General features: G+C 27.9%; 2 protein-coding genes across 2 annotated transcripts in view; one reads left to right on the top strand and one right to left on the bottom strand.

Annotated features, from left to right (window-relative positions):
- LOC145193223 (uncharacterized) overlaps positions 1–1,495 on the top strand; it is a 36,187-nt gene extending 34,692 nt beyond the window's left edge. Inside the window, exons 12-13 of the mRNA XM_090077295.1 lie at positions 93–297; positions 438–1,495. Coding sequence (XP_089933421.1) covers positions 93–297; positions 438–1,048 — 816 coding nt within the window. The 3' untranslated portion in view covers positions 1,049–1,495. The remainder of the gene's footprint in view (positions 1–92; positions 298–437) is intronic.
- A 1,067-nt stretch (positions 1,496–2,562) lies between these two features.
- LOC145181416 (uncharacterized) lies at positions 2,563–20,252 on the bottom strand. The gene is made up of 20 exons (XM_090078428.1): positions 20,152–20,252; positions 19,175–19,340; positions 18,070–18,206; positions 17,434–17,566; positions 16,824–16,859; positions 16,519–16,717; positions 16,212–16,285; positions 15,994–16,090; positions 15,491–15,599; positions 15,138–15,400; positions 14,459–14,523; positions 12,630–12,891; positions 9,957–10,202; positions 9,736–9,834; positions 9,175–9,335; positions 7,676–8,157; positions 4,472–6,950; positions 4,129–4,300; positions 3,474–4,045; positions 2,563–3,378 (listed from the first exon to the last, which is right to left on the bottom strand). The coding sequence occupies exons 2-20, from the start codon at positions 19,211–19,213 to the stop codon at positions 2,707–2,709; spliced, it is 6,297 nt and encodes a 2,098-aa protein (XP_089934554.1). The 5' UTR covers positions 19,214–19,340; positions 20,152–20,252; the 3' UTR covers positions 2,563–2,706.
- Positions 20,253–21,072: the final 820 nt, after the last annotated feature.

Here is a 21,072-nt window from a genome sequence, read left to right as displayed (position 1 = left end):
CTACTTCAGATTTTCGCGCGAGGATTTCCGCGCGTAGACTTGTGCTAAGAAACTCAAATGAGCACTACTAATAAGTTAAACTTCTTTAATAGGAAGATGTTAATAAGTGGCTTGTTAATCTTGGTCTTGGTGAATACTGGCCACAGTTTGAAGAAAATTCGTATGCAGAACCTAACGCTTTAGCAGATTTAAAACTTATGGATGTAAAAGTATTGTCATCTATATTTAAAGTAGAAAAAGCTGGGCACTTAAAAAAACTGGTAACCGCAATTCAGCAGTTAAAATACCCAACTGCAGGTATGTTGATAAAAATTAGACCTAAACTCTCACTCAACCATTTTAATTTCAACAATTGACAGTAGTTAGCGTTTTTTTTTCGTTAGGATAATAATGATAAAATTTAATTCTCGCAAATTTAAAGTGTCACAACATTATAGGTCAAAGAAAAATTCGACAAGCTAAATTGGTTTTGGAGAATGTTACCACCTATGAAATGTCTGAAGAAAATCCTGAAGAGTATATGTTTTGGGACAAACTAAGGAAATTGTGTTTACTTACAGAGCAGGCGGCTTTTTCGCACAGTACGGAGTTGCACGCTAAACTTTTTGAATTACGAAATTCAGCCTTAGTTGTATTTGCAGTGTGTAACATCCTGTGGTTAGTCGTAATGCTTGCTATTTTAAATCAAGGAAGCAAGTTAGCAATATTTAACTCCAATTTTCTATCTGTAGCTTTTCTTCTCATTTATGCTCTAATTATGATCGTACAGTTTATTACTTTAATTTTCCATCGGATTTCAACATGGATGCATTATATTGCACGAGCTTCGTTTAGACCAGGTCAGAAGACAAATCAAAATTGGTCTTTTGAAGACGCAGATTTGCCCCCCGAACCTACAACCGATGAAATACAGGAAGCAAGAGAAATAATAGGTTTACATATGCGTTCAAGATCTCAACATCGTACCATAAAAGCGAAAGAAAGGGCGGAGTATTTAGCAAACGGACCTTCTAATGGTCGTGCTCATTTAAACGAAGTTGCATTTTGAAAATTTATAGGACTTTTTAACCCTAACTCGATATTACGCTGTAGTCTTCATTTAAATTTTGAGTTCGGTTTCTTTCGACTCGGCTTTCTTTGAATCGCAAAATATTCAAAATATTTTTGAATACTTTTAAATGTGATTTTAAAACTAACATTTAATATTTTAAATTTTAACTAGATCTTAGCTACTACTTTTTTATTCTTTATTTCCAGATTTCTAGCACATTAGAGAATTAAGGATTAAATTGCTTTAGTGTTGGAATTCTGTAAACAATGTTCTTCGTAAGTCCATCAAGATGTAAGCCCATATGGACTTTTCTACGAAGAATTTTTTTTATTGTCTTTATGGTTTTTTTTTCTGTAAATGAAACATAGGGTTAAACATTATTGTAGACTAAGTGTGTGTGTGTGTATATATATATTTTTTTAGATAAGTTAAAATCGGAATAAAGTTTTTTTAGTTCTGAATTTATAATAATTTGCAGTTTTGGAAATTGTAAAGCGCTTGGAAAGTATTGATACATTTTTGAAATCCCGCACACCACTAACTTTCTGAGTTATTCACTCAATAATTCAATTTATTTTATTTATTTTGTGCCATTACTAATAGTCAACTGAACAATTTTTCTGCTTGTTTTAAGCACCTGTTTGTGCTTCAGGATAAAAGAACACTAGGATTCTCAACGAAGGTTCTAATTTAATGAAAATTTTGAAGCGTTTTACTTGGTTCAATAAAGAAAGTAAATCTTAATTGAAATTTAATTTGTTGTGATTCAAGTTGTAACATTAAGTCGTTGAACTGGTCTTGATATTATCAGTCTTTTGTTTGCTATTAAGATGGAAATAACTGGACAATCATCTTTAGATGAATTTTACAAGTAAAGAGTTGACAATATAAATCACAAGTTAAATACTGGTCTTGAATAAAAGAAATTAGGTAGATAACAAATTAAATGCGATGAAAATGATTCTAAAAAAAAGAATTATCAAATATTCTGGCTTAAACTCTTTACTTAAATTTAAGTATTTGTAAAATTCATTGCCATTAATTTCTACAAAAGAAAGATAAATGAATTTTTGAAATAAATTTTACAACTCGCTTTAACTACTATCAAATATTACATAATGATGTTTATTTGGTTACGCAAAAGTTTACGATTGAACAAATTTTACGATTTCCGACAACTAAGAATAACGATTAAATTTTTTATTCTGAAATTTTAACTTTGCGACAAGTGATCACATGGATCGGCAAAATTTCAAAATAACTGAACCAACTTTTTCAAGTCAGACGAAAAACATATCGCCAGCAAAAGAAAGATACTTTTCAATGTTAAGTTTGTAATTACACTTCATTTTAATAGAAATATCAATAATGATTGTTTTAACACAATTACAATCAATGTATTTATTTCAGATTAGAAAAGTTTTAGAAGTCGAATTTTTGTGACCGACTGGAAACATTTTATCGAGTTTAGTTAGTTTTTTTTTACCCTACTGTTTTTATGTTAACTATCATTAGACTAAAAATCTTTTTTATTATGATTTACAGAGCTACAAATTCCTATATTACAAAATAAATCAATTGTTTATGTGAATTAATATTTACAACTAAAATCGTGATAAATAGCAGGCAAATAAAGTACCGAACAATTTAGATTTTCATCTTGTTAAAGCCATACACACTCTTCCATACGGTAAACTCCTAAAAAATTGATAGACTTCCTCTAACTTAAAATCTTTGACAGATAAACCTTGAACGCTAATTAGTTGGTCACCTACTTTAATCTCTTTACTTAAGGAGCTTCCTTTAGGTACGGTTTTAATGAGAATCGGTGTAAGACCGTATATAGTATCTTTACCCCCTTCTAATGTAAACTCTAACTGTTCACACTCTTTATCAAAACACACTGTATATAGATGGGGCTTTAAAGATCCCTTACTAAAAGTGCGAGTCAGAATTTCTCTAAATGATCTCTTCCTCTTTATCTTTTCATCTTTTTTGTTTAAACAACCAGTGGAAGCATGACATTTAGGTGCAAGCGACGATGAACTTCTATGCCGTATATCCTCAACGCTCTTACTTCTTGGCTGTGGTCGTAAAGGAGTTTGAAAAGGACTCGCACTAGGAGCATGGCTCCTCTCCTCTTTGGCTTTCATTGACTTATTGCGTAAAACTTTAAGAATGACGCAGTCAGGAATAGTTTTGAGCATCCCAAGGGCATCCCCTTGAGTTAAACCTCTTAAAGGAGTGCCATTGATAGCAATGATGAGATCCCTTTCTTGTAACCTACCATCCATGTTAGCGATACTTTCAGGTACAAGTCTTTTAACCTTAAAAATACAGAAACGAAGCTAAATAAAATTTATCTAATTATGCTACTTTGTTGTCCAGACTATTCAGTTTATTTTTGGAACAAAAGACATACCTTAATACCTTCCGTTATAACTGACTTAGGACCACCGTACACAGCAATACCTAACCCTTTTCCTTGAGTTTTGTACAAATCAATTTCTAGTGAAATTAAATGAGCTAAATTTCCGGTTAAAAAAGTATTACTTGCAAAAGATTCGTTATCATTTAAGGGAAATGTTGTATCGTTTTTAACAACACGAGATTCAGTAGGTTTTGAGGAAACTGATGATACAGAACGGACCTTGGGTAAACTGTTATGACGTCGAGGAGCTACAGGAGGTGTATTAAAAATTACTTTTTTTGAATTATCTAAATTGTTAGAGTGAAAGGTTTCCAGTGACAAACTTTGCTTTTTTGAACTTACGATGACAGGTGGCTTAACCTTCACAATTTCACTCTCTATTTGATTTTGAGTTGCATCTTTAAGATTAGATAAAAATTTGTCGTGGTTCATTTTTGGTTGACGTGTTTCTTTCTCTAAAAGCTTTAACAACTCTGCATTGTGATGCGACTTTCTCTTTAGCGTCAGCTTCAGCAAAGGAGGAGAGTTTTTCAAAACATCTAAAACATCGCAGTGGTCTAAACCTAATTAAAAAAAAAAGATTTACAAATGAACAAATGTACGCAATATCAATATAAAAAATGAATAAACTGTAGAACTTGCTAACCGGTGACTTTTTGGCCGTTCACCTCAATGACTTCGTCACCAGGTTGCAACGGTATTGAGCATCGTTGAGCTATCGAGTCCTTGCTTACCTCCTTAATCAATATTAATTTTGCAACTGTATCATTGCCACCTGCTATTACAATACCAAGAGGTTTGCTTCGCTCCTTTAAAAGCTAAGACGAAAATAAATATTAAAGAGCAAAAGCACTGGCGCTAGAAGCCATAAATTCCACAATAAAAACGTGGTGGTCGAAAAAAAACATGTGTGAAAAAGAATTTGTAAGTCAAAATTTTAATAAATCATATGTATAAAAACACACATATAAAAGTCGTAAAGCATTTACCTCGACTTTGAACATTCCCTCCTCCTTCGTCAATATTTTCTTTTTTTTTATGACATCGCTTTTAAAATTCCCTTCAGGATGCGCTACCGGGATTTCAGAACATAGTTCAGGATTACTTCCAGTGAAAACTTCTGTTTTTTTTAAACATTCTTTTGATGAAGTTTTTTTAAAGTGATCTACTGATGCGTAAAGATTGTTAGTATCTATTGGTGAATTATTGGAAACCGAGTATTCTTCCAGATTATTAGGAACAGGAGGCAACTGTCGAAAATCGTTATTTAAACAGTTTATATTTTGATACTCAGTTGGTAAGTTTTGTACAAGTTTGTCGCTAGCATGTTGTGTACCAGTATTTTCACTTTTTTTATTTCCACTTTTTGATGCGGAGGTTTCTGCTTTCTGATCCAAGCTATTCTTACGGGGTGGTTTTGGTATTGGATTTTTCGCCAGCGGACTCGATAAATTTTCGTCATGCTTGTTATAATTTCTTTTAGTTTTGTTTGGCAGTATGATTTCACTCGGATTACTACACAGGACCAAATCAGTATCGCTATTCCAAGCTCTTTTGTTTAATGGTTGTTTTAAAATATCGCATGTTACACTAGTATCTACTACTTTATGAGAATAAACAGGACTGTCTACGTTTACAGTCGATTCGCATAAACTTGTTGATTCCCAAAAACTGTTTCTATTAGTTGACAGTTCAGGCTTGTCAGGGGTTGAATTTGGCGAGCTATCTTCGTCGATATCTGTGATGAGAGGCGGGGGAGGAAAGTAAAGCTCTTGCAAAGACGGTGCACGTTTCTTACTCTCATCTGAAATAAAAAAGGGAATGCTCTCTTTTGATTGGCTATGATTTCTGTTCAAATTCACGGGCATTGACGTTGATAAATTAATAGCTGCTCTATAAACTCCAAGCTCAGCATTCATAAATGGAAACCCTATTTTTTCTTTATCATTGCATACTTCAGGAATAAAATCCTTTTTATCGAAATTGTGATTACTTTTAAAGGCAGTCGGACCTTCAGCTGCGTAACTACTTTTACCGTTTGATGAAGATGAAGATAATGGTGCGTATGTAAAATCATTTCGTTCAAAATCTTTATCAAAAAAATGATCGGTACTGTGAAAATGATTGTCACCAGGTTCTTGGGTATGTGGGACCTCAAAGTTACACGAGGATTGCGCGCTGTCATAATTCGATGAATTTGGAGGTATATGGGTGTTAGATGTTATTACAGGAGCTGGTTTTTTGTTCGGTGATTTAAGCTTGAAATTAACATTTTCAGATTTTGGTAGAAAGTTATCGGTTTCATGCGCTGCAGCTTGACGAGTTGGAGATTTAACAAAGTCTGTACTATGAACAAAGTCTGTACTGTGAAGTTCAAAAGTTGTGTTTTGGTTTATACTTTTTGTTGTTTCGTTTTGTTTCAATGAACTTTTGCTCGGAAGCAACATTTTAGATTTTAATTTTGACAAAAAAGATCTTTTCTTCGTAACTTTTGTCACAGCTAAGGTGTTAAAAGATTGAGGGGAATAATTAATTGCGTTATCATCGTTTTCATGAATATCAGAGTATATTGGATCAGGTTTATCAGGAATGTTTGAAAAGCTTGATTCATTAGAAAATTCATTATTTGATTCTTGATTTAGTATAACCTCATTTGAGTTTACAAGCAACTCTTCTCTTTTACATGGACGCAAATCTATCGAGGTAATATTTTTAAATCCAGATGGAGAACCGGGGCTAGAGTATTGACTTTCGCTTTCAACACTAATTTCTGACTTGGTAGATTTAATATCAGTGCTATCACTGGAGTAACCTTCTTCGGATGAACTAGAGTCAATACTGCTTCTCCAGCTACTTTCTAACGATTTATGAGGGGTTGAAATATTTTCAAAAGAAATGTCATTTTTATTTTTCCCGTTTTCTTTAACTCTTTCATCTGTGCTGCTGATTTTCTGATTGAACATGAAATCTTCATATTTGTCTTTAGCATGTCGTTCAGACTGAAAAATGGAATGAGGCGGAGGAGGAGCGGGTATACTACTAAACATGCTTCCTAAATCATCATCAATGAATACTTTAGTATCTTGGGAATTGTGGTGATTAGGATGATGCTGAAACTCAGGACGAGAAGGCGCAGGAGGAAGCGAGGTGATATCACTAATATCATCAGCAAACAGTTGGGCTGAATTCTTTTGGAGGATTACCCTTTGTTGATATTCTGCAGAGTCTATCTGTATGTTTGATTTATTTCTCATCTTGCTTTCCAAATTAGAAGAGATGTTCTCCTTATCTCGTTCGCTCAGTTTTCGGTGCTTAAAACTATTTGAGTCACTTTCCGAAATAGCTTGTGTGGCACAAACTATAATCTGTACTTTACCACGAGGAATGCTTTTGAGTAAATCTTTAATGAACGATACAGGTCTACCACTTACTAGCTGATTATTTATTGCGATTAGTTGATCATTTATTCTGCGGAAAAAACATCACAATGAATGAAAGTATTAAAAACTGTATAAAGTAAATTTGAAAAGTTTACTATGAAAGAATATAACTTGTATTCTTTGAAAACAGATTTAACAGTCTTAAGAAATATAAGCTGGAATGGATTTTCCATCAACTATCAACAAAGCAGTACCCATTAAGTCGATGAAAGTAATACACATACTTATCTGAGAAATCTTTTTTTAAAAGTTTTTAACAAAAAACTTTATCACTACAACATTAGAATTGCACGATCAGATAAAAAGAACCTAATTTAAATATTTAAAAAAACTGTTTGACAGATTAATTTTAGCTTTTATGCTTAAATATAAAGTAAATGTTACTTTGTAATGCACCACATTAAGATATTACACCTTATTTTAGACAAAAAAAAAAAAATTTTTTTTTAAACTGCCCTCACTTTTTATTAGTTCATGAAAATATCAAAACAAAAAAAAAAAAGATAATGCAATTAGTTAAAAATGTTGATGGAACACAATTTTAAATGTTAAATATTTATTAATGTAACAAAATAAAATAATAAAATAAATAACAGTAAAATTATTAAAATGAGAGCTAAAAGAGCAATTAAAAAAAAAAAAAGAAAACAAAAAAAAAAAACAAAAAAAAATGGAGTTAAAAAAGCTCACCTTTAAATGGTCAAAGAAATTTTCCTAAGAAAAAACTACATAAAGTAAAGAAAAAAAACTAACCTTATTAAGCCATTCTTTGCAATTATTCCAGAAGGCAGAATGTCTGTTATAATGCAGTCTCCATTTTCATCCACCATGACATCTAACCCCAAACTTTTAAAAGTTTTATGACACTCAATAAGAAAAGGACCAACTGTAGATCGGCAATTAATTGCAGTGCATTTTGGTATGTTAGGGACAACACAAAAAGAAGCATCAGACTCTTTGTCCTCTATCTTAGGTACATTTTGAGATGCAAGCTGGTCAATGCTGGTTTCATTTACAAGGATTGGTGTATGTTTAGTTAAATGAGGTGAAGAATCTAAAGTATTGTTCTCTCGGAGAACAATAACCTTTGTCAAAGTGATGCACTGATTAAGAGCTTGTAGTAGTTGTGAATGGCTCAAGGAGTTCATAGTGATGCCATTGACAGAATAAATTATATCACCATGAAGTAGATTGCAACTTTGATCTGGTAGGGATCCTGGGGAAACTTGCTCAACCTAAAATGTAAATAAAAAATGCAATCATCTGCAAAAATAAACAAACTTAGTGGCAAAATGCTGATGAAATAAAAGTTTACAAGCAATATATCCCTTGATTTTAGTTTTTTGTTAAAATAGTAATGTTATTTATTAGTAAACCAAATGAAACTTATATACAATCAATCTTTTGTATGAATATATAGGCAAAAAGTTTTTTTTTTTTAGCTCAAAGTACACTTACCGAAAGGAGGTAAAATTACAAATAACGTAAAGTTACTAAAAATTTCATTTGATAGTTAAATAAGTATAATTTTACCCAGGGTATCCAAAACCAGTAATAATACCAGTATTTTGGAACTGAAAACTACCTAGTGTAACTGGTATTTCGGCTTCAGTATTACCAGTGTTAAATGTATTGATTTGGTCTGACTACTCTAGTGATGAATATGGTGTGCACTACTTTTTTAATCGCAAAACTAGTGCATCCAATACTGGTAATACTCAAACCAACTTAACCAGGTATTTTTCAGTAGTGAAATGCCAGTATTAGAAGCCCTAATTTTATCTAATTATCTAATTGTAGATTACAATTTTCTAAGTCAATGGATAGGATGTGCTTACATAAGACAACTTGTGGTCGTGGAGGACAATTGAAAAAGTAATACTGCATCAACATTATATCAACTTCTATAAGTTTATAAATTTTAAATTGGTTTTTAATGTCAAAGAAGAGAAAAAGTAGGGTTGAAAGATAAACCTAAAACTGCATGAAATCTTACACCATAGCTTTCAAAAATATAATACAATCACTGTAGTAAACAATTTTGAATTTTTATGAATGATGTTGCTTATATAACTCATATAATTTTGTTTTTGTTCTCCAGTAAAACTTCATATTCTCATTGTCTTTATATGTAAAGAAAAGAACAGAAATTAATCTTGTACAAAACAAAATAAAAATATCTGCTATTTTTAATTGCATAATTCAAAAACTGAATTATTTTTGTTGACAAATAAAAGGAAATAGATATTAACCTGATAGAATCCGTAACATTTTCCACTTGCTGGAACAAGTCTAAGACTAGCAATAGCATTTTTATTTATCAAAACTTGAAAAGCACTAAAACCAAAAGGGATGTCATTTTCTTTAAAAATCTTTTGAGCTCCAAATTCCACATATGGTTTATTGATATCACCTAAATTGTGTGTGCATATATATATATATATATATATATATATATATATATATATATATATATATATATATATATATATATATATATATATATATATATATTCGCATATATATATATGCATATATATATACATATATATATATGCATATATATATATACACACACACATATATATATATATATATATATGCATATATATATGCATATATATATACATATATATATATGCATATATATATATACACACACACACATATATATATATATATATGCATATATATATATATATATATATATATATATATATATATATATATATATATATATATATATATATATATATATATATATATGCATACACACACATAGGAATGAAAATAACTACAAAATAAAGTGAAACCTTCTTTACACTTTTCTTTAAAATTTCTTTGAACTTCTTTTGATACAAGTAAATTTTCACTGATGCAATTAGGCATTTGAAGACTTTCAACATCATGATCTAAAATATAAAGTAACAGTATTCCTTTCAGCCAATAAAATAAAATCTTATTGATTTTTTTCATAATATATGAAACTACAAATTTGTAAATTAAGCATTAAAAAATTATAATGTAAAGTTACTGATTGGTTTTCGCTTCAGCACAATAATACTTCTTTTTGGCAAATTCTTAAACACTGTTAGAATTTCTTTGGTGCTCAAATCTTTAAGTAACTTGTCATTAATTTGAACAATATGATCGCCCACTTTTAGTCCACCTAACTTGCTACCTTTAGCAGAATAGGCAGGACCATGGTCTGCAACTGATTTGACCAAAACTTGGAAACCATCCACTTCTTTTCTTATCTTGATGCCAAAACCAACATTGCCTGTCAACCATAAACATTTAAAGTCATAAGGTGAACACACAAAAAATCCAAATACTTTTAATGCTTATTTTTGTAGAAGCTAAAAAGATTTAAAGTTATTAAGATGAACAATCCAGTACTATGTAACAACATCTTGCGCAAAATAAATACACAAGATGTTGTGCAAAATAAATACACATAACATTGGAACAAAGCTAACTTGTTTTTTTTTTATTTAACTCTTAACAGCTTTTTTTTACAAAATACACATATAGTAACTGAAATATGATTTAGTTCAACCATTTTTAGCATCAGGTTGACAAAAAAAAGTGTTGTAGATGAATGTACAATAGATTTTTGTCAAAAACTCAAAGCGATGGTGGAAGAAAAGTGGGAGAAAACACTGAAACTAAATTGATGGCTTTTAATTATTTGCCACTCAAACTAAATCTTTTCAATTAGTAGGAGATCATAGGGATAAAAAGGAAGCAGGAGAAAAGATAAAGTTGTAAGTAATAAGCAAAGTATAGCTTGTAAGTAATAAGCAAAGTATAGCTTTTAATTGATTCTTGCCTTGATCTTTATGCTAAACACATACTTATATTACAGTTTTAGAAATGGTCATAACAGTCTAGTTTTATAAGGTCATTTCTATAATGTTTTATAATTGACCAAATTAAGGAATTTAATTTTGGGTTTGAAAGAAAAAGTGCAACTAAAACAGGCATCCAGATCAGTATTTAGTCTCAATAAATCATTTTACCAAAAGCTGATATGGCTAGTCCTACAATTCCCTTTATAAATTTAACAGGTCTCTATAATGAAACTTCATCATTGTGACCTTCTAATAAACTATTATTGAATTAATAAAACATCTTTATGAGATTACTAAAGAAAAATACAAATAAAAAAGATTGGAAATGACTGCAGTAAAAAAGGAAAAGCCATCTATTAAAAGAAAAGTGCAAGAAACTGAAAACAAAAAAACAAAAAAAAACAACATGTCTTTCAAAAAATATCAAAAAACAAAAACAGGGCATTTATTAAAGCACTAATAAGGTCAACAATGAATTGATTTGGACTTTTTTTTTTGTTTTGTTTACAGCTAATGTTAAAATATTTTGATTGCTTTTCAGTTAAACTTTGAATTGCAAAAAATATAATTTTTTAAGTTGATATTTTTTTATGTTAATTGTATTGATTTACTTTAAAAAAACTTTCTAAAAAAATAATACACAGCCTAAAAAGAAAAGAAAAAACATCATGCTTCATATTTTAACTTATACTTAGGCATATGATGTACTGAATCCAAAAATCGTATCATTTTTGTCCATCACATCCAGGTTTTTTCTAAGTGATTTAGAAGATGATTTCACAAAAGTCTCAAACTCTATGGTAAAAACTTTCTATGATGAAGAACTCCTCATTTTAAGTTTCAACAAAAATCCTAATAAAATCTTCCTATTTGTTCGTCACTTACATCACTTTTTAAATTTTTAAGGTTTTCTATAATACTCTATCAAAACCAAGGACTTAAAAATTTCCATTTAAATTTTGAAATATGTAAATGTAGCTATCATATTTGATGCTTTCTTCTACAAACATATTTCAAACTGTTGCTTCAATTGCATTCATATCAATTAATCTCTTGTCAGCAACTGCTTTTCCTCCCAGTGTTTGCGTTTTGCCCAACTATCCCATAAAGAAAAGATGAATATTTTGTAGTAGAAACTCAAATCTACACGTCATTGGTATTCAAAATGTCTTTTTTTTCCTTCTTTTATTTCCCCATCGTCTCAAATTTGTAAAAATGCTTCAGAAACTGAAGTCCATTTCTTATCCTGGTCTCCTAACTTCAACAGTAAAAAAGGTATAACTTTTTAAATGTATCATTAACTTATTGGTGTATGTAACTTACTAATGTATCAGTTTTTTGGTTTCAGCAAAATTACATAAAACAAAGAACAGAATTATTCAAGCATTTTAAATTTTTTGGATCAGATTCAATATCTTTTTTCAGAGTTTTATTAAATAATATCTAGACGTATACTTTCTTTAAATCTGAAAAAGCAAAGAAAGCTTGTGTGAAAGGAGATTGAAATATTCATTTAATTATACTAATCAATGTATGAATTTAGCAGCAGTTCATTTAATAAACTTATTTCAAAAAGGATTTTGTGTATTTAAATTTCCAAAAATTTTTAGACACCATTCACTAAAATATTTACTGTATACATTTAAGGAGACTTCAATAATACAAAAATGATATGTGATGGTTAAAAATGGATTGGATTCTTAAAAATCAGCATAAAACTATTAAGATAAAAGTTAAAAATAAGTTGATGGGACAACTTTTCTTGTTAACCTGTGTTACCTGAATAAAAGTTAACACCTTACTACTTACCAATTCTTCTATTGAGCCTTAAAGTTTCTCTAAAGAACTCTTACCATTAATATCTCGCTCTAACAATAAGTAATCAATATTTCCTTTCATAGAATTATGGTGTAGACTTGGGTGAGAATCATTGTTGATACTTTCACTAATGGTCTTACTTTCATAAGCTAAATCTGTGTTTTTATATTCAGTTGAAGGACTGCACCAAATGTTTTTATTTTTCTTAATGGCAGGATAGTGTGTTTCCATATCCTGCCTGTTTGGTTGAACATTATCTTCAAAGTTTAAACTAGCTGCTGACAAGATTGAATCATCCTGGTAATAAAAAAAAAGAGAAATATAATTATTTTTCAATTAAAACTGAAAAATATTTTAACTTGAAGTTTCAATAACAATTCTTTGTTTTAACTGTTAAAAATAATTTGAGTAGATATTTTAAAGAGGTTTTCCAGAAATTTGGTACTAAAATTGTATAAAAATAATTTTTGGAAACCAAATTTTCTTTATCATATAAATAATTCACATGGCTCTACTACCTTCAATATTTTTTACTTTTGTTTCAAACTGAATTTATTTACCAGAGTTATTCTATTAACTCAAAAACTGACTGCAATTAGAAGTTTTCAGACAATTAAGGGATAGTAAAAGAATAGATTATTTTTTTTTTACTGTAACATACATACATACATACATACATACATACATACATACATACATACATACATACATACATACATACATACATACATACATACATACATACATACATTTATAGATACATTTATAGATACATTTATATATATATATATATATATATATATATATATATATATATATATATATATATATATATATATATATATATATATATATATATATATATATATATATATATATATATTTATATATATATTTATATATACATATAAATACAGGGTGTTCAAAAATAATGCACAATTTTAACATAAGCTAGCAAAAAGAAAAAATAATCAAACTGCAGTAACTTTTATTCAAAAACACAAGTTAGGAATACTTTCTGTAGTTTATAATAGGTAGCCTCCATTTTCTTTTACAAAAGTTTCCATATAAGCCACCAAATTGTAAATGGCTGTAGGTGTTTTTTCTTGTGAAATGTTTGCTATTGCGTGCTCAATGCAATTAACTAATTTTTCTTTAAACTTAGGCTGATTGCAATGATACGTTGCTTAAAACTCTCCTAAAAGCCAATAACCACATGGACTAAGGTCTGGGGACAAGGAGGCCAGAATTGATTGAAATGTCTGCCACTAACTCAAATTTCATCAAACTGATTGAGAAGAAATTGTTTGACAGTTTAAAATGTGGGGAGGTGTGCCATCCTGCATGGAAATAACTGAATGCACTTTCCAGTTTTTTTCTCAATTCCAGTAAAAGGTGTTCTTTCAGCATGGCAAGATATTGTTCACTGTTGATGGAGCCATTAAAGAAAAATGGATGGAAATTAAACATCTTGGAAACACCCATCCAAACAGTGTTTTCTCTGAGTGCAGTGGCATTGTGTAAGAAACTTTTAGATTTTTTTAGACCATAAATGCAGTTATTTGTATTTACTTTTCTATTACTCTTATATATATGTATGTATGTATGTATGTATGTATGTATGTATGTATGTATGTATGTATGTATGTATGTATGTATGTATGTATGTATGTATGTATGTATGTATGTATGTATGTATGTATGTATGTATGTATGTATGTATGTATATATATATATATATATATATATATATATATATATATATATATATATAACTAAGATGCTTCAAAATTTGAAACAGGACTTTATAATAAAAAATGTTTGGATAATTAAAAAGTTGACTTATTTAGTAAAATATATTCACTTCATCAGAAATGCCAGATTCGTACAAAGATATTATGGGTTGCAGGTTATCATCCTTCTCATTATCTAAAATAAAAAAATATTTTATTTAAGTAGTTCCCATTCGCAAATGAAAAAAGAAAGCAGAGCATTTAATTATGCAAGATAACAAGTTTAATTTTAAAATAATCGTTTTGTTGATGAAATTTAATCTAAACATTTACAATGCCAAATCCTTTTTTATTATGATATTTCTAAGTATAACATTTAAATAAAAAAACATGATTAACTTTTTAACCAAAATAAATCATAACTATAATTTATTTTTAAGCTATATATGAATATATCTTCTGAATTAATGAATGTAAATAAAAGAAACAAAAATGAATACAAAACCAAGTAAATTATTTTGTAAAAAATTTCTTTGTTAAATTTAAAAGTTAAAAAACAGAACTGAACTTGGGAAAATTATTATAGATGTTATTTCTCAACATTGTCATTTTAAAAATCTGTTATAAATGATGTTATTTAATCAAACATTTTCAAATAATGGTCTAACAGTCATCAAATATTTTCTAAGCATAAAAAATTTTTTTTGATGCACCTAACACTTAGGATTTTAATCATATTTGAGAATGTACAATTATATTCTGGCTATGGAATTTTTTTTAAAAAAGATAAAAATAAAACAAGATAGTAACCATTTATGGGAACAGCAGGAGACATCAAAGAGTTCAAAGAATGTTGCTCCACTGTTGCAGTTGGCCTAGTTTTAGTTAGAGAATTTCTATAGTTTTCTAACTCCAAATCAACTAATGCATCGCAACTTTTTGAATCATTTGTTTTACGCTTTAATTCCAACCTTATGATGCCAGGTTTTAAACTTCGAAGTAACTTGTAAGTTTCATCAACACTCATTTTAACAACAGACATGCCATTTATGGATAAAATCTGATCTTTTAACCTAATTCAAGTACCATAAAATTTTAAATTTAAAAACATGCCAATGAATAAACCATCCTAATTCACTAAATTAAAAAAAAAAAATACTTACCTAACATCTTTTTTAAAAATTTCAGAATTTTTTGCAATATATTTTATGATAATTTCGTCATTTTTCCTGGTGGAGGAACCAATTCCAAATCCTAAACCTTTCCCTGAAACTAAAATTATACAATTGAAAAAAAAATTATTTCAATTAAGGAAAACAGAATCAATTTATTTTTGCCAATAAGTTTACAAAGGTTTTTTAACAACTACATTGTTACAATAAAAAGCATAAAATAAGACATCTGTTTACTCATTTTCACATATTTACTTACATTTATATCATATATTATCTATTTTTATATTCAAAAAATTTTTATTTTAATTTATGTTGTAATTAAAACTCTACTATTTTTTTCTTTTCTTTAAACTTATCAATGAAAACAACACTTTTCTTTTTTAATTAATAGTTTAAAGCTAAAAAAAAGAACAAAATTTTTTTTTATTTAAAAAAACAATCATGAAATACCATATACAATCAACCATTACACCTGCTCTAAACAAATTTACCTTTATTAAGCAAAACAGTATGAACAGTGGAATTGTTTATGCTTTCAATTTTATTGGCTGGTTGAACAAGAAGCCTAACACAACCCTTTTGAAGTGACTATGAAAATAAATAGCAATAAAGATATCAATAAACTCAGTGACATTTTTAAAGCAACTATAACAAAAGCAATTGTCCTCAGCTTATTGTAAAATGTTGTTAAGAAAAAGAAAAAAAAAACCTTGAAATAATCAACGGCTTCTTGGTGGGTCAAACCAGACAGTAATTTATTATTTACTTTGATAACTTCATCTCCTAATAAAAAAATTAAAACATAAAAAGTTTTAAAAATAAGCAATAAATTGATCATCAAAGTCTCTGTAAATCCTATATTTTTTTGTATCATTATATAAGAGGCTCCAACAATAAGGACTAGTATAACTATCTCAGTGTTTAATTAGTAAATCATAAGTAGTCTATGGTAAACAAGAAGTCCTGCTTAAGCATTAATACCTTTGTTTAAATACCAATGTTTTATTTTCTTTTACCTATATTCAGTCTACCATCTGCTGCTGCAATACCACCTGGCAATATATCTTTTACATATATCTTTTCAGCTCGCTTAAGAGTCTTTCCACCAGTAATGGAAAATCCAAGCTTGCCTTCTTCATTATAAAGAGTAATTTCACGAATTGCTAACTTAGAAATTTCTGCTATGTTTTGTTTTTCAGTAGTTAAAAAAGTATCCTATTAAGAGAGAATAAAAATGAAATATTTAACTTTTAACATAAAAAAAAAAGGCTTTAAATTTTATACACTCATTGTTTACAAAAAGTACAAAAAAAAAGTTTACTTTAGGGGGTTCTTTCATTTCTTTGCTAGCATCAATCTAAAAATAAATTTAAAAATACCAAGAGAGGAATTTTATCCAAATGCAAAATCATTTTCTTCTTGTGTATCATAAATTGTATACAACTAAAAATATTTAAACATACAACTATTTAAATACCATTGCATCACTACATCAGTATTTTGAATGTTTTGACAGTACTTTATTTACTAAACATTAAAAGACTTTCTTTTTTTTAATTTAATGAAATTTTGCCAAATTAAATGTTAATTTACTTGATAATTGAACTTGAATTTAAGATTGAAATTGAAAAACTTAACTTTGATTAGAAATTTTTTTAAATTTAACTTTATAATTAGATCAAAAGCTTTTTTATGAATATTTTTTATTCTATGAGTTTTATGCTAACTAAATTACAGACAACTCTTTTGATTAACCTGTAAAATCTCTTGAATATCATGAGATTTTTTATATGTTTCTTTCTATAAATCTTTAATTCTATTTTTCTTTTTGTTCTTTTGATAAATTGAACAGCATTTATCATTTTATGAATACAATATACATTATAATCCATGAGCTACAACAGTAACAACAAGATAATTAGAATACATACTGGGCGACTAACAATAACTTGGACTGGATTTGCTGCAGATTTTAGAATGGTACTTGCATCTTGTAGTGAAGCTGATATTAATGGATGGCCATTAACAAAGAGAATTTCATCACCAACTTTTAGACGCCCATCTCTTTATCAAAAAAAAAAAAAAGAAGAAAAAAAAGGAATATGTAAAAAAAAAGTAATTTTATAAATACTTGTAAATTTTTTATATAATATACTTAATTTTAAAATATTTATGTTTAGCTTACTTTTAAACTATTTATCATATTACTTTGTATATATGAGTAACTAGAACTTAGTGAAAACTAGAATTTAGAGATACTGTAGGAAAATAATTTTAAATATCTTACAAAAATTGGAATATGACTATAATTTAACATAACAAACTGAAAAATGTTTTGGATTTATGAAATGTGATTTTTAAAAAGTAATTAAAAATCCAAAATCATGGTATGTTAATAAGCCAAAATTTCAATTTTATGAATTTTAACATAAAGGACCTTGAAAAAAGTTGTTGGAGTCTAGAATACTAAATGAATAAGTACAAAAAGGCACATAACTATCAAAAGAGCATACTACTTTCATTAAAAACGTTTTTTTTTAAAAAAAATTATATGTTAATAAACTCACCGATGTGCTGCTCCTCCATCTAAAAGGTGGCTTACAAAAAGTCCTCCTTTTTGTGAACCTTTTCCACCAGTAATTTGTATACCTAAGTCTTGATCTTTTTCTTTAAGTAAGTGAAATTTCCGAACATGGTTTGTGTTCTGTAAACAAAGTAAACTTTTTATGTAAGAACTATAGATTCAATTTAGTTTATAGTTTATAGCATTTAGTAGATAAAGATATAAATAATAGAAAACAAAATTAGTATTTTAAATGCTTTATTTATTTACTGTATCAATATCATTCAATAGCATCATTCGATTCAATATTTGTCACCACATATTAATTGAGAAGGCTATGTATAATATCAAAGTGTAAATTTCCAAGGCAATGCTTTATTCTATTACATAATTTGAGGTTTTTAGCTTACTAGTTATATATGGAAACATTTTCTTTTAGTTTACCCCAAAAAAGCTGGATGTGTTTCTGGCAAGTTTACAGGGTTATCCTCTTCCTTCATAAAACAGATATCCTTTTCATTCATATAGTCAACAACTGCTTTGCCATAATGTAATGTTTCAAAATTAGGAAAAAGTATATACTTACCATCATTTTATATAATGATTAGTGCATTAATAGTTAAAATCATCACATTTAGAATTTAGAGTTCAAAACTTTCTTTTAGCGCCAATTAACACACTAAAACCATTCTTACCATTTTCTAGCATACTTATATGCTAGAAAATGGTAAGAATGGTTTTAGTGTATGCTAGAAAATGATAAGATACCAAATTTTAGATCTTTATCTAATAGAATAGGTTTTAAAAAGAAAAAAAAACTTAAAATTAGTAGATTATTTTGATGAATAAAGTATTTTTAAACAGTCATAATCTCTGAACTGCATGGATTTGATATATTTACTACTATGATAAATTTAAAAATGAACATTTGCATGTTTTTTGAAAATATACAAATACATACATCAAGCATATCTTTATGCAACAAGTAAGATAAAGATAAAGGATAAGTAAGATAACAATAAAGTATAAGATAAAGATAAGTATGTCATTTAGGACAATATATAAAAGAGACTTTATAAGTTTTGAGAGCTTAAAGCTAAAATAGATACCTTGATTTTTAGTGGTTTATTTGTAGTAGTTTCTGTCATTATGTAATTTGAAGTATTTTCCAATTCTGATACAAAAATCTCAGTGCTTGGAGAGACATATTGAGCATTTGCCCTGTATATTATTCTTTGTTTGCCAAAAGATGCTGAAGGTGGATTTTTAACCCATCTAAACATGGTTTTTCAAATAGTGAAAAAAAGCACCAAAATGATTTTAAAGTTAAAAGTTTGCATTCTTGCATATAAGAATATGTTATATGTTAAAAATGTTCAAATAAAAACATATTTTCAAAAAGAAAACATAAAACCTGAAGCAAATATAAAAACCTATATAAACATAAACATTGTTCCAACAGTAAGTTTTAGATAATTGCTGAATACCTACCTAAGTTACCAAGGAATTTTTAAAGCTATACAAAATAAATTATAAAAAAACTTGAAATCTTTAAAGGTTTGTTATGGTATATATATATATATATATATATATATATATATATATATATATATATATATATATATATATATATATATATATATATATATATATATATATATACACTTATGTACAAACTTATAAAAAATTTATTAATATTTTAAATGTAAATAAATCAAAGCTTAACTGATAAAATGTTGACCTTTAAAAATAATGTTAAATTATGACTAAAATAAAAATAGGTAGCTAGACATTTTAAATGGTAGAATCATATCATTATTGAAATCTTGAAAGAAATCTTCAGGGTTAGTAATTTTCTTTTTTAAAAAAAATTAGATTATGTTAAAATTTTGGCTGTATTACAAACATCTTTTTCAACAACCTATTTCTATTAAAATTTTAATTGATATAAGATTTCATTTTTGCATTTATAGAAATATGTATAATTTAAAAACATTAAGAAAGGTTAAATTACTTAAAAATAGTAGAATAAAAATATCACTAAAAAGAAACAAACAAGAACTCTGAATGCTAGTATTTGACTTACTAAGATAAAGCATCCATCAATATTTACATATTTGCTTAATCACTGTTTACATTTACTGCTCTTTTCTACAAGAAAAACTCAAAAAAGTAATAACAATTTCCTGCATTCAGTTACTTTTCTGCTTATAGTTACAGATTAATTATTTGAATTTAAGATTTTTTTAAATTTTTTTAAAAAGAGTTTAAAATAAACACCACTCAATAACTGACATAACATCATTTAGCAGTAGACAATATTATTTGACCGAAATTAGGAGCAGAAGTCGCGATTGCTCAAAGCATGTCAACAAACATTTAAATTTAATCGAGACATGAATAAAAGCAATGCGTATTTTTTAAGTTAAGCAAGTCAAAAACGCGCGACTTGCCGCAATCACTGAAATCCGAACGCAGGAAATTGAGAAGCAGAAAGGCTTAAAGATTGAAAATATCTCAAATGCTGATCAAAATATTTTATGGAAAAACCATGATTTCCATTTTATTGAAGAGTAGATCTGATAATATTCAGTAACATACATATGAGAAAAACTAACGCATAACATTGTAGTTTTTATACAAAAATAACGATTGACTTATCAGTTTACTTCACAGGATTATCAGTTTACTTCATAAGATTATGAGGTTGTGATACTTAACTTCATAAGACTATGAGGTTGTAATACTTTTAACTTATGGTAGTACGAGGTCAACAAAAAGTTAAAAAAAGTTAACATTTACATTTTTTTTTTAAATTTATATAAATGATTTTAGAAAATAACACATGGATCAAAAATGTCTCAAGCCGTCCGATGGCGCTTCTAAAGAAATATTCCTACGATATTTTAATATTACCAAATTTATAAAAATTTCATAAAACAACCGTCAATTTAGAAGTTAGATTGAATTAACTGGCAAATTGTTGATCAGTTTTAGAAAAATGAGT

Source organism: Hydra viridissima, unplaced genomic scaffold (assembly GCF_058129835.1).
Source record: "Hydra viridissima isolate aposymbiotic clone 2 unplaced genomic scaffold, HvirCarnegie_v1 scaffold_2, whole genome shotgun sequence".
NCBI lineage: Eukaryota > Metazoa > Cnidaria > Hydrozoa > Anthoathecata > Hydridae > Hydra > Hydra viridissima.
The sequence above is the reverse complement of the archived record's forward strand: the minus strand, read 5'-3'. Positions and strand labels throughout refer to the sequence as shown.

Excerpts from the sequence above, each read along its gene's own strand:
- LOC145181416 (XM_090078428.1), bottom strand. The coding sequence starts at position 19,213 with ATGACAGAAACTACTACAAATAAACCACTAAAAATCAAG. Across the intron at positions 16,718-16,823 it reads AAATGAAAGAACCCCCTAAA|GATACTTTTTTAACTACTGA; the intron begins GTAAACTTTTTT and ends CTCTCTTAATAG. Across the intron at positions 15,401-15,490 it reads ATTTTTAAAAAAGATGTTAG|GTTAAAAGATCAGATTTTAT; the intron begins GTAAGTATTTTT and ends TACTTGAATTAG.